Source organism: Pecten maximus, chromosome 10, assembly GCF_902652985.1.
Source record: "Pecten maximus chromosome 10, xPecMax1.1, whole genome shotgun sequence".
Taxonomy (NCBI): domain Eukaryota; kingdom Metazoa; phylum Mollusca; class Bivalvia; order Pectinida; family Pectinidae; genus Pecten; species Pecten maximus.
Genome location: NC_047024.1, coordinates 28193850 through 28208645, shown reverse-complemented (window position 1 = coordinate 28208645; position 14796 = coordinate 28193850). Strand labels below are relative to the sequence as shown.

General features: G+C 37.1%; 1 protein-coding gene across 1 annotated transcript; it reads right to left on the bottom strand.

The window, feature by feature from the left end:
• Positions 1–7668: 7668 nt before the first annotated feature.
• On the bottom strand, positions 7669–13919 carry LOC117336299 (dentin sialophosphoprotein-like). The gene is made up of 2 exons (XM_033896787.1): positions 13789–13919; positions 7669–10825 (listed from the first exon to the last, which is right to left on the bottom strand). Exons 1-2 carry the CDS (start codon positions 13844–13846, stop codon positions 8550–8552), a joined length of 2334 nt encoding a protein of 777 aa, XP_033752678.1. The 5' UTR covers positions 13847–13919; the 3' UTR covers positions 7669–8549.
• Between the last annotated feature and the right edge of the window lie 877 nt (positions 13920–14796).

Here is a 14796-nt window from a genome sequence, read left to right as displayed (position 1 = left end):
TCTGGCCTCTCTCATACAAATCAATGGCCTCTCTCATACAAATCCTCTGGCCTCTCTCATACAAATCAATGGCCTCTCTCATACAAATCTCTGGCCTCTCTCATACAAATCAATGGCCTCTCTCATACAAATCTCTGGCCTTTCTCATACAAATCTATGGCCTCTCTCATACAAATATCTGGCCTCTCTCATACAAATCAATCTGGCCTCTCTCATACAAATCTCTGGCCTCTCTCATACAAATCTATGGCCTCTCTCATACAAATCTCTGGCCTCTCTCATACAAATCAATGGCCTCTCTCATACAAATCTCTGGCCTCTCTCATACAAATCAATGGCCTCTCTCATACAAATCAATGGCCTCTCTCATACAAACCTCTGGCCTCTCTCATACAAATATCTGGCCTCTCTCATACAAATCAATGGCCTCTCTCATACAAATCTATGGCCTCTCTCATACATACAAATCTCTGGCCTCTCATACAAACCTCTGGCCTCTCTCATACAAATCAATGGCCTCTCTCATACAAATCAATGGCCTCTCTCATACATACAAATCAATGGCCTCTCTCATACAAATCTCTGGCCTCTCTCATACAAATCTATGGCCTCTCTCATACAAATCAATGGCCTCTCTCATACAAATCTCTGGCCTCTCTCATACAAATATCTGGCCTCTCTCATACATACAAATCTCTGGCCTCTCTCATACAAATCTCTGGCCTCTCTCATACAAATCAATGGCCTCTCTCATACAAACCTCTGGCCTCTCTCATACAAATCTCTGGCCTCTCTCATACAAATCAATGGCCTCTCTCATACAAATCAATGGCCTCTCTCATACAAATCTCTGGCCTCTCTCATACAAATCTCTGGCCTCTCTCATACAAATCAATGGCCTCTCTCATACAAATCTCTGGCCTCTCTCATACAAATCTCTGGCCTCTCTCATACAAATCAATGGCCTCTCTCATACAAACCTCTGGCCTCTCTCATACAAATCAATCGCCTCTCTCATACAAATCTCTGGCCTCTCTCATACAAATCAATGGCCTATCTCATACAAATCTCTGGCCTCTCATACAAACCTCTGACCTCTCATACAAATCAATGGCCTCTCATACAAACCTCTGGCCTCTCTCATACAAATCTATTGCCTCTCTCATACAAATCTCTGGCCTCTCATACAAATCAATGGCCTCTCATACAAACCTCTGGCCTCTCTCATACAAATCTATGGCCTCTCATACAAATCTCTGGCCTCTCTCATACATACAAATCTCTGGCCTCTCTCATACAAATCTCTGGCCTCTCTCATACAAATCAATGGCCTCTCTCATACAAATCAATGGCCTCTCTCATACAAACTTCTGGCCTCTCATACAAATATCTGGCCTCTCTCATACAAATCAATGGCCTCTCTCATACAAATCTCTGGCCTCTCTCATACATACAAATCTCTGGCCTCTCTCATACAAATCTCTGGCCTCTCTCATACAAATCAATGGCCTCTCTCATACAAATCAATGGCCTCTCTCATACAAATCTCTGGCCTCTCTCATACAAATCAATGGCCTCTCTCATACAAATCAATGGCCTCTCTCATACAAACTTCTGGCCTCTCATACAAATATCTGGCCTCTCTCATACAAATCAATGGCCTCTCTCATACAAATCTCTGGCCTCTCTCATACATACAAATCTCTGGCCTCTCATACAAACCTCTGGCCTCTCTCATACAAATCAATGGCCTCTCTCATACAAATCAATGGCCTCTCTCATACATACAAATCAATGGCCTCTCTCATACAAATCTCTGGCCCCCATACAAATCTATGGCCTCTCTCATACAAATCAATGGCCTCTCTCATACAAATCTCTGGCCTCTCTCATACAAATCTCTGGCCTCTCTCATACAAACCTCTGGCCTCTCATACAAATCTCTGGCCTCTCTCATACAAATTTCTGGCCTCTCTCATACAAATCTCTGGCCTCTCTCATACAAATCTCTGGCCTCTCTCATACAAACCTCTGGCCTCTCTCATACAAACCTCTGGCCTCTCTCATACAAATCTCTGGCCTCTCTCATACAAATCAATGGCCTCTCATACAAATCTCTGGCCTCTCTCATACAAATCTCTGGCCTCTCTCATACATACAAATCAATGGCCTCTCATACAAATCTCTGGCCTCTCTCATACATACAAATCTCTGGCCTCTAATGCAAATCTATCACTTCGTAAATGTCGTTAATTCCTCGATATTTTGTAGTTGATGCGAACGATTCGCATAACCATTATTTTTAACAATGTATCTAATCAAATATATATATATATATATTATATTTGTAATACTATAGAAATAGATCAGACATTCAATTTTCAATGACAACAATGGTGAACCCCTGATTACATGGTGTTTCAATAGTGCTTGAGTAGCGTATCATGCATATCTTTGCCACGATGGAAAATAATGGGTTTTTTTTCGGAAACTTAATTACATAACTACATAACAAGAAATGTGTTTTTTAACAATAGTTTTGGTACATGACGTCACTTTGGACCGATAGGTTAACAACGTGCTCTAAAATGATAACAATTCCTGCATGTAAAATGCATGTCCAGTGTTACATATTGTATCTGCGCATACAGAACATGTATATATACTTATAAGTATTCATGATAGAATTTCCTGCTTTTATTAATCACTATAACTTTAGCCATGAAAATTTTCTTCTGGTCGTTTAAAAATAAATAAAAATAGAATAATGAATAAGAGAGATGAGAATAACCGATTGTTTTTCCTTGTATTGCTATATGGAACGTCATTGAAATCATCCCATCATGAAATTCGAATAACATTTATTACTAAAACTTAATATTTACTGAGAGTTTGATCAAGATCATCTGCATAACATACATACCTCAGTGGTTGATATATATAAATGTAGTTTTAGAAATATTAATAGTGCCCTAGGCCTTAACCTTGGGGTCAAAAATATGAATTGATCAGAAGGAGGCTGATACTTGACCTCTCTGTATGACCTTTCTTCACATCTGTGTAAACTTTGATTTCGTTCATATTTCTCTCGCTTTTTATCAATTTTAAGGTAAAATCATTATTCGTTACAATGCTGGTTGCCCCTGCTTATTATTGTCTCTTAAATCCTTCATAATAGTATTACTCTGGTTGGAATACATATTTAAAATAGCAAATGTGACCTTTGTATGTTATGATAGTATTTTATTGCTGTGGAAACCGAAGCTAACGATCGTGAAATTATTGTCCTCGCGTTAAGCAGAGCATGTAGACGAGAATGATAACACTGATGTCATCTTTATGTCTCTTCATGCTGGTAACTGTCTAAATACATAGGAGACACAAATGAATAATGACACTTTTAAACACCTAGAGTGTCTGAAGTAAAATATACAGTAACCGTCTGATAATGAATAAAACTACACCATGCAGCTGGGTAACTATTCTAGGTTTAAGTAAAAAAAACAACAATACAAAGTAAACAAACAATAAAGAAAAAGAAAGAAAAGCAACGAAACAAAAATAAAACTGTTTACCTTCAGCGCGATGGTATCAACCAAACGTAAGGAAATCGCAGAAGGAAACTTAGGAAAACTGACATAAAATATCCGCTAACAGTACAATGGTGACATTAGGATATCGTATACCCTACCAGTACAATGGTGACATTAGGATATCGTATACCGCTACCAGTACAATGGTGACATTAGGATATCGTATACCGCTACTAGTACAACGGTGATATTAGGATATCGTATACCGCTACCAGTACAATGGTGACATTAGGATATCGTATACCCCTAACAGTACAACGGTGACATTAGGATATCGTATTAATATATACTGTCTCGTGGCCCATCTCTATAAGTATCACGTGCACCTCAGCATACCAATATCGCGGAACTATGAAAGTAACTAAATTATTGGGTTAATATAACCTTTACCTCAATGATTTAACATTTGTGTAAAACAATTCTGACTTTCCAAACTTCTCTTCTCTAATTCCACATACATCTTTGGGCCCTAACATCACTGAACAGTCGTCGTAGGAAGAAACAGCTATGCGGTGTAGTTATTTATTCATAACCAAGCACTAAACATGCCTATTACTAAATATATATACAAATGTATAGTAATGCACGTCATCATCTAATCTATGTGCATTGTTATCCGGTATGTCTAAGTTGTTACGGCAGCCATTGTTCCTGTATCGGTGTTTATCCTGCAACTGCCACCGCATTGTCGGAATACATCCACCAAATATGTATTTTTGCTGTATACTGCAGTGACAGAAAACAGCTGTATTTTATAATCTTAGCACGTGCGACTGACCTACTTCCAAGTGAAACAACAACAAAAAGGCGAACATATTTGGGACATTGTTGATACCGTTTCACTTAAAAATGCTTATTTTGTTGCACGATAAATAGAATACATAGTCAGTGTCTTAGAATATAAGCTGTATTTTGGCTCGGGGCAGAAAGACAAAAGTGGCTCGCCAAATTGCAAGGCTCGTCACTTTTGTTTTTCTTTACCTTCGCCAAAATACAGCTTATATTTTAAGACACTGACTACTAGTATGTATTCTCTATATATCCGCGTTGTGATCCTTTCCTTTGTCTAATTCTATGTGTTGTGTCACCGTGCCAAACTGTTTATCGTATATGTTTATCTTTTATAATCATCTAGTTTATTTTTGTCATAGCGGGAAACAAAAATTCTATATACCTTTCGGTCAGAGAAATAGGTGTAATATCTACTAGTATACTTATCTGAATTATGTTGGTATTCATGTAGATATGCAAAGAATGAATAAATGCAAACTTCAGGACAACAGGGATGGAATGAATAAGTTCCTAGATGTCGAAGGGTCAACATAGTAGATGTTGTTAGCTCTTACGCGCTTCTGCGATCTGTGTCGAAGACTTTATCTATCCTGCCTCAGATGGATACATAAGTTTCCGTGTTGCTTTTTGATATAGCAATATAACGCGTACATGTTTAGTTTGTCAGTTTTATAGGTCTACATGTACTCCTGTCAGAAAAGCAAGTAGTTTGTCAGCCAAACATCATCGAAAATAAATTCGAAGTTAGAAGATTAAATAAAAAGAATAGTTCTATCTTATTTCGGGGAGTAATTAACGTTTAACGTTCGTTTTTCGGATTTGTTTTTTATATGACTACATAGTACCCATACTTAATTGTTAATTTTGTACCCTGTCAAAATAACACACAGAATGTCAGTCAAACATCACCGAAAATAAATTTGCATTGAAATTACAAATTAGTCCTCCGAATTATGATAATTAATACAAACTATGACCTCTATCTCATTTAGAACACTTGTAAATGGTGGAGTTGACACGCTACATTGACATATGTCGTAACGAACTGCCTGTAACGTCGTAATATTAAGCATTTGCAAATATGAAATTTATTTAGTGGATGTTTCTGTTTCGTGACCTTAGGTGTCTCTTCTCAAATGTCATACGATACCAGAGTTTGGTAATGAAAGTTCGACTGTAAATCAACTTAACAGGAAATTGAATAACTTAGTATCGTGATTTAAATTCACAAGTCTGTTCTTTTCCTCCATTAAAATGTAAAACCAGTTGGCAGTAGTGATTTCACTTTCGTCTATTCGTAGAATAAGCCTGTTAAATTCATATCTCTGTAACAAGTATTTTGGGGGTTTAGGTGATCCAAAATAATGAAATCAATGGATACTTTATAGGACAGTCGTATTTATATGCTTTAGTTCAAATTCAGTTTTAAACCCATCATTCAACATATAATGTATCTGTCTTAATAAGATTATACGTAAATGCACTATTGAATTCCGTACTCTCTTTATGTATACATTTATAGATAGGCCTATATATCTAAGTATACTATCTGATCTACTTAATATTTTGTGCCTTTGCCATGCATATTATTTTGGAAAGTTACCTATATCAAGAAAGCGTTAGAAGGAACGATAAAAACATCAGTATTAGGAATACTATGACAAAGATTAGAGTGTTTATAGATAAACAAATGACTTTACATCATGGTGTAGTGATCAATGCAAGCCTGGCCTTGTTATAATACTACCGGTAGACAATATATATATTAATAAAATCTTCATACTAGTATCACAAACATGGCGTGGTAGCATATCATTAGTTCGGAGTCCCCAAGTATATCTGACGACAAGAAACATCTAGAAAAGTCTAACACTGCAGAGGCCGTCAAAAGGTTTCAAATCTGAAAATGTGTATCGTGTATATTTATCCAATCTGAATAGGATACACATATCTATGTCAAATCCGAGTTAATGTCACGTTCTCAAAAAGACAACTGGGGTAATGACAACGGAACCACCAGGCATATAAGACAAGCCTATCCACATATCGCTCATCGAAATAAGAGTATTTCCAAATGAGATAGTGATATATGTCGAATATTTCCCCACGTGATCTTCACCAACCTGGATTTCTCGAAATCTTGTGTTGTTAATAAATTGTTATGTTTGGGTGTAAAAGGATACCAAGGGTATTGTTCAAGAGCGCATGTTTTTGGTCATTTTTATAGGCGTTTATGGAGTCTATTTTTTCATATTTCTTGTGACCTTCTTTATGTTTTGACTGTTTGATATATGCGTATTTTTTTTCTATTTAACCGGTATCTCCCCTGCGTAGATGTTTAGCTTGTATAACCAGTCAATCATTTAGACTAGGTCAAAATCAACCTCTCTATCCAATGTTTCGGTATGTCACTCGGACACTTTGGCATACGATCCGGTGTAATTGATGGGTACTGTTATATATTTGTCTGTCAGTAAGCGTGCTGTAAGTTAAACAGTGGTGAAAGATTGCAAGGTCTTTTACATTCAGTATGCCCTTTTCTACTGTGATGTAAATATCTATTTATACAAAGTGATAGAGCCAAAGAATTCTTCGAGTATTACAGTTTTTCAGGTTTATATATCACGTAAAAAAAAATCAATAGTTTTAGAATCGAAACGCTCGTTTCCATAGGAACAAATTACAACAGAAATTAAATGTTGGTTATCTTTATCTAAATGCCATCACTATATTCCCACTGTCGGAAACAGAAACAGATGTCGTGACCATCGTCTTGAATGTAAGTAACACGGCAATTGGGTTGCCGTATGATCAATAATGTTCCGTTAAAGGTGTATCGATGCGCAATGTAGATACTATTGAAATGTCATATTCCAAGATAAGAGTCTCCAGAAAATACAAGAACAGAGGGGAGTCCTCAGCCAATACCAAAATAGAGGGGAATACTCAGGCAATACCAAAATAATGGAGAGTCCACAGGCGATACCAAAATAATGGAAACTCATCAGATGCAAAGAATCTAGTTATGACTATCCCATCTCGTCTTACTAATGTTCTATTTCACGGTAGTTTTGGACAGAAACGTCAACACCTGACTTTCTGTCTGTAAACGTCATCAAAGCCTGCTTATGACGTTTTGTCCATTAACGTCACCATGAAAAGCACATGTCGTTGTGGTTAAAACCACTCGCCAAGACAGTAACCATGGATTTAAAGTTTCAGACATTTTTTTTGCTTGTTTTACTTTCAATGCCAACTGTAAAAATAACAAAGGGTAATAATATGTTTGTCAGTGACATATGTTTTATTCAACAACAGAAACATTATCTATCTGAGAATGATGGGTAAATTAACGAGATAGATCAATTGGTTTAATAATTTAACGTATGTACTATATTAGAATGCTACGAATATCTTCCATTATTTTGCATCGCCTGTGACCTTTATATACCCACACACCCATGTGCCTTTAATGGTGAAACACTAATTAATACCCACACATCCATGTGCCTTTAATAGTGAAACACTACATCATTCAGTCATATCACTATAGTATGATAACTACGTGATTCTTGCATCGATACAGTTCCCTGACGAAAAGCTAACATTCATATGTCGTATCAAAATGGATAGCCTAGTTGGTTGGCAAATGCGTTTTCATAGAAAAAAAAACTACCTGTTGTGCCGTTGGTAGCAAGATGTGCATGTTTAGATACGTTGGAAAAATATTGCTCTTTTCACAACTTGACAGAAACGAAACATACGTTAACATACGTTTTAATCAAATAAAACAAGAAAACGTATACTGATGAGCTGTCTGTGTAGATTGCTGACAACACCAAGACGCGGAGTGGATAGCCCATGATCACTGGCACTGTTGCAGGTGATTTAGAATGACCTCTGACACCATAAGATAGCATTGTGAATAATGATGTCCAAATTCTGTTTTAAAAAATTATATTAACAATAGTACAAATCATATCATTACAAGTAAATTACATCGCGGCAAGTTAAGGAAGATACTTAGGACATTTATGAAATCCCTAAAGTGCGTTAGTTTTGCCATAGTATTGATTGTCTTTCCTCACACATCACGCGAACACACCGTTTATATTATTTCATGTATTCAAATCTAAATCAATGTCTAATTCTGATATATCTAATTTATGCGTCTTCTTCTGAAGAGGAGTCTGAAGAGGAGGAACCATCGGCGTCACCATCAGAGGATCCATCAGAACTAGAACTAGAGCCGGAATCATCCTCTTCATCAGAACCAGAAGAAGATCCTGAGTTGGAACTATCGGCATCGGAGTCAGAGCCAGAGGAGCTTGAGCTTGAGCTTGAGCTGGATCCATCACCTCCATTACCACCAGCAGCACCAGATTCATCAGAATCGGATTCATCAGGATCACCTTCGGAATCATCAGAGTCATCTGAGTCATCGGAATCGTTATCAGAATCATCATCAGATTGGCTGTCTCGGCCGGAATCGGAACCGGAGTCGGAACCATCACCGTCATCAGATGAGGAGTTATCAGAGTCAGACTCGCCGTTGGAACCAGAGTTATCAGAATCATCGGAATCATTAGAATCGTCATCATCATCATCAGCGGAATCAGCATCATCACCTGAATCAGAACCTTCATCGGAACCATCATCAGAGCCATCACTGCTGCTGGAAGAGCTAGAATCGGATCCAGAGTCGGATCCAGAGTCGGAGCCAGAATCGGAGCCAGAATCGGAACCTGAGTCAGAGCCGGAGTCACTTCCACTGCTGGAAGAGCTTGAGCTGGATCCATCAGCATCACCTCCATTACCACCAGCAGCACCAGATTCATCAGAATCGGATTCATCAGGATCACCTTCGGAATCATCAGAGTCATCTGAGTCATCGGAATCGTTATCAGAATCATCATCAGATTGGCTGTCTCGGCCGGAATCGGAACCGGAGTCGGAACCATCACCGTCATCAGATGAGGAGTTATCAGAGTCGGACTCGCCGTTGGAACCAGAGTTATCAGAATCATCGGAATCATTAGAATCGTCATCATCATCATCATCGGAATCAGCATCATCACCTGAATCAGAACCTTCATCGGAACCATCATCAGAGCCATCACTGCTGCTGGAAGAGCTAGAATCGGATCCAGAGTCGGAGCCAGAGTCGGATCCAGAGTCGGAGCCGGAATCGGATCCAGAGTCGGAACCTGAGTCAGAGCCGGAGTCACTTCCACTGCTGGAAGAGCTTGAGCTGGATCCATCAGCATCACCTCCATTACCACCAGCAGCACCGGATTCATCAGAATCGGATTCATCAGGATCACCTTCGGAATCATCAGAGTCATCTGAGTCATCGGAATCGTTATCAGAATCATCATCAGATTGGCTGTCTCGGCCGGAATCGGAACCGGAGTCGGAACCATCACCGTCATCAGATGAGGAGTTATCAGAGTCAGACTCGCCGTTGGAACCAGAGTTATCAGAATCATCGGAATCATTAGAATCGTCATCATCATCATCATCGGAATCAGCATCATCACCTGAATCTGAACCTTCATCAGAACCATCATCAGAGCCATCACTGCTGCTGGAGGAGCTAGAGTCGGATCCAGAGTCGGAGCCAGAATCGGATCCAGAATCGGAACCTGAGTCAGATCCGGAGTCGGATCCAGAGTCGGAACTACTGCTGGAAGAGCTGTCGCCATCACCATCACCACCATTTCCACCAGCTCCAGCATCAGATTCATCAGAGTTGGATTCATTTACATCATTGGATGAATCATCAGAGTCATCGGAGTCATCAGAATCATTATCAGAATCATCATCAGATTGGCTGTCTCGGCCGGAATCGGAACCGGAGTCGGAACCATCACCGTCATCAGATGAGGAGTTATCGGAGTCAGACTCGCCGTTGGAACCAGAGTTATCAGAATCATCGGAATCATTAGAATCGTCATCATCATCATCATCGGAGTCAGCATCATCACCTGAATCTGAACCTTCATCGGAACCATCATCAGAGCCATCACTGCTGCTGGAAGAGCTAGAAGAGCTAGAATCGGATCCAGAGTCGGAGCCAGAGTCGGATCCAGAGTCGGAGCCGGAATCGGATCCAGAACTGGATGATCCAGAATCAGAGCTGGAATCGGAACTGCTGTCATCACCTTCTTCACCAGATCCACTACTGCTAGAGCTACCTGAATCGCTTCCACTGCTGGAAGAGCTATCGTCAGCATCTCCTCCATTATTGCCGCCACCGCCGCCGCCGCCGCCGCCGCCACCACCGCTTGATTTCTTGCTCTTGCTTGCTTTTGGTGCTGCAGGGGCAGCCTCCTCGACGGCAGCATCGGCAGCTGCATCAGCTCCGGCAGCTTCGTTCAAAAGGTTGTTCAAATGGTTTTCTAAGTCCATGTCCGTATCCTTGTCTGTATCCAACGGCGCTGTAAAGAGAAAACGTTGACGACATGGTCAATGAAAATGGTTTTGAATTAAGTATATATGTTGTTAAAAAGAATAATTTGGTCAGTTAAATTCATAAAAAGTTTATATAAAGTAGGCAGTCACTTCTTCTTGTATCAAAAATCGAAAGGATACAGCAAAATCTGAATTTATTGTTGTTCACAACTGCAAACTCGGCGTTTCATCTTTATTTGAACCTGAACTATTAAATCACTTGTTGTTGAATTAAAAGCGGGATCATGGACGAAATTCTTTTTTCAGATTCATTATCATACTCAGTATATATAAATACATTTTTATGTCAATTGATACATTGCATTGAACCTGCTTAAGTTCAAGTTCAAATATATGAATTTGAAGAGCTTGTTTTCCACTGTTTTTAAGGTACAATATGATTCAATGACAATGTTTCAGGTACAGCTTGACCCAATGATAATTTGTGCGATATCATTTATGCTGATTTAGACTTAACCGTTTCGATAATGTTTCGTGTATTTTATTTTATTCCTTAAAAGATTGTCTGCCATTTAAGTTTTTGGCTTTTCTGGATCTTAATAAGCGGATGATATTTATTTTCTTGTTGTCAAAATAACAAGTTTGGCATATTAATATTTTCTACTTAATTAAAACAATGTCAGTTTTCACGTATGTAATTCCACACACTAAAGGTTCCCCCCACTATATGTATCCTAAATTATCTTTTATAAAAGTCCTAGCTTTGTGATATAGAGGGAGAGAGAGAGATAGAGTGAGAGAGGGCTGTATTAAAGAATGCACACTGCTAATTGTATTCAAATTTACATAATTCTAGTAGGTGTTATGTATACCATTTCCACTGTATCTTTTAGTGCGGGTTTGACTAGGTGTTATTTGTATAATTCTGTGAGATTACTTGTTGAAACGATTTATATATCCATTCATATTTCCTGTCTAAACTGCTATATTCCGAAGCACCGGAACAGCATATTCCCAGGTTTTAAATGGTTGAATACACTAACCCAGTATCAAGATTTATAAATTTGATTGCGTTGTAAAATACGTAGGAATTCTTTTCTACATTTTATTATTTTAGGGTCATTTAAATTTCCTGGTATCCTTTAGGATTTTATCACTTATCAATGAGTATTTAAGAAGTACGGAACAGCTCTTCATTGCAGTTTAATATTTCAAATTTCGTTCTTGATAAAAGACTTAAGAAGTTTCAAGTCCATAGCATTCCACAGAAATCTCAATTATCATGTGATCCAGTCACGTGATCCATTCTCATTGGCTGATTATCTATGTGAACACATTTGTACTTATTTCCAGAATCCTAGCGATCATGGTGAAAACAATGATATTTTTACAATAACTGAATAAATATGATAAGGTTTAAAGCATGCATAGATATCAATAATTTAATCTTTTCATAAGAAAGAAAGAAAGAAATCACAATTTCATAGAAAAAAAATCTTTTATCAATATTCTAAACTATTTTTTTATGTTTTGGTTTAAAATACTTATATCTTTGTACATTTGAAGTATCATTTTCCTCGCTATGATAATTGATTGATTTTTTCAATTAAATCATATAAAAGTTTGATAGCAATTTTACCCACAATTCTTCTTCCTTCATCAAACATCTTTAAAGGTTATTTATAAGATTAAGATACATGCTAAATTGTAGCATCACTGTGATGACTTTCAATGTCAGTTTGAGGTTATATTAAGGTCAAGTTAAATATAAATTAATTACCTGGTATAATTGATTATCAAATTTTGACACTACTTCATTAAGGTAGTTTGTTTTATTCTATGAAGGAAAGCCTAGAGTTATCTGTCATTTGATGGACACAACCGAGCTCGACATTCACGTTATGCTAGGGAATAAGTATTAATAATAATAGCTAGAAAATAATGTGAACTTGTGAAATGAACTATTTCAAAATCTGACACAGAAAAATCTAGCACAATAAGTAAAAATAAAGTAAAAATAGCCCCAAGTTATTAAAAAAATCTAACGGAAACCACAAGAAGAACTTGCCCCAAGGAAATTACTTAATAAACAAAAATAACTTAATAAATTCATTGCATTTATTTCCATATACATGTTTCATATGTATGATATCAAACCATAATTTGTTTTTAATGTATCCAGCAACAATATGTACTGTTTTCTCACATTATTTCCTGTCTATTGAATAATTCTTAAAGTGTTTCAGTAATTTTGTTTTCAAAACAAAGGCCTAAAATCATACCAGGTAGCAGTATTTAACATGTTAATATGATCCCGTAACTGTAGCAAGGGCAGCTTCATTGATATAACATATCTTTAAATAGTTTATTATTGAAATATATAATCACAAATGCATATCATACTAAAAAGATATTGTTCAGTAACAGTTACATAAAACTTTTATTCTAGATCTGTTAAACTCATTTTAAAATACCATTCTATGTTTAAGAGTTTTTATTATCCATGCTCAATGTTTCATATTGATGTGACCTTAGGAATTTTTTATTAAAGACTAAATTTAATAGATTACTAAAACAAAGTCTACATCTGCACTGAGGAAACCTACTATAAACATATTTTCATTTAAAATAAGATAAATTTCATTTCATAAAAATAAATAATTTTGATTTACCAGTTTGAAGATAAGCATAGCTAGATTGATAAATATCAAATATCCAGCCAGCATATTAAGGATAATTAGGTTGTACAGTTTTATGCTGATATACTATCAGATATCCAGTTCGTATTTGAAGGTAAATTAAATTTTGAAGTGTTATATTATTACTGATATACATCAAATATCCAGTTAGTATTTGAAGACTAGAATTTTTACTATGATACATTTATCAATATCAAAGATCCTCATAATGTTTCAAGCTATGCAGTGTATAGAACAGAATATCATCCTGCAGGTATGAAAAGTCAATATAAAATAAATATAAAACTCACCAGAAACGGCAAGTGCCACGAGGACAACGAGACCGAAGATCAGCTTCATGTTCATCATTCTCGTTTGCTAATGTCCGTTACCGATGACCAGCCGAAAGTTTGGAGAAAAGATTTCTGATTAAGCCTCCGTCGAGACCGGCCTTATATAGTCCCGAGCATTTTCCTACATTGTTGCGTCACGATACTTCAATCAAGTCATCCGCCGAACAATTAGGCACTCGGTAATGTAAATCGGCACGATCTAAATTTGCATACAATTACAATCACGGCCTAGTGTCTCTGTAAATCTAAGGTAGGCCAATGTAATATAGGTATGAGTTAAACAGACCGCAGCCTGCCACATTTCCGGAAAAGATTAAATTAACTTAACTAATGACACAATGAAAGAGTACATATACACGTACCGTTTCATAATTTACAGCAGTATTTATGCGCCTTAATGACAGTCTACTATGCTAATTCGGTATTTAAACATGCATTATTTAAATTACAAATCACGTTTCTTGATTAATTAAAAAAAGGGGAAATTAATTTGGACTATATACCCAATCTGAAATCAGGAGTGACCTTGAACGTATCACCGAAAGACGAATTTGTTTCAATGTCATTTAACATTCTGTTAAGCAACAGAAGATGGAGGAAAAACAAGGTATGACGACGTCAGCAGGAGTGAAGATGTAAATTGATATCAATACTGTGTCCAGCAAATACAGAAAAATGAGGAAATATTGCATCTTGAATGCATTACTCCTATCTTGTGACAAATAAGAGTGTGTGGTTTTCAAATGAACTACGTTTTTCTTTTTGATGAAACTCGACCATGCCAAAATAATATGGCGATATCATATTTGCGTGTGTGGATTATTCTCTATTTTTGGTGAAGAACCATCCTAAACGAATTATCATGATGCCGCTTCCATATGTCATGTTTAAGCATGTTTTATGTATGGAGGATTAGGATAACTCATATTTTCATTTGGAGCAAACTTTCTCTACAAATGGAGCTCT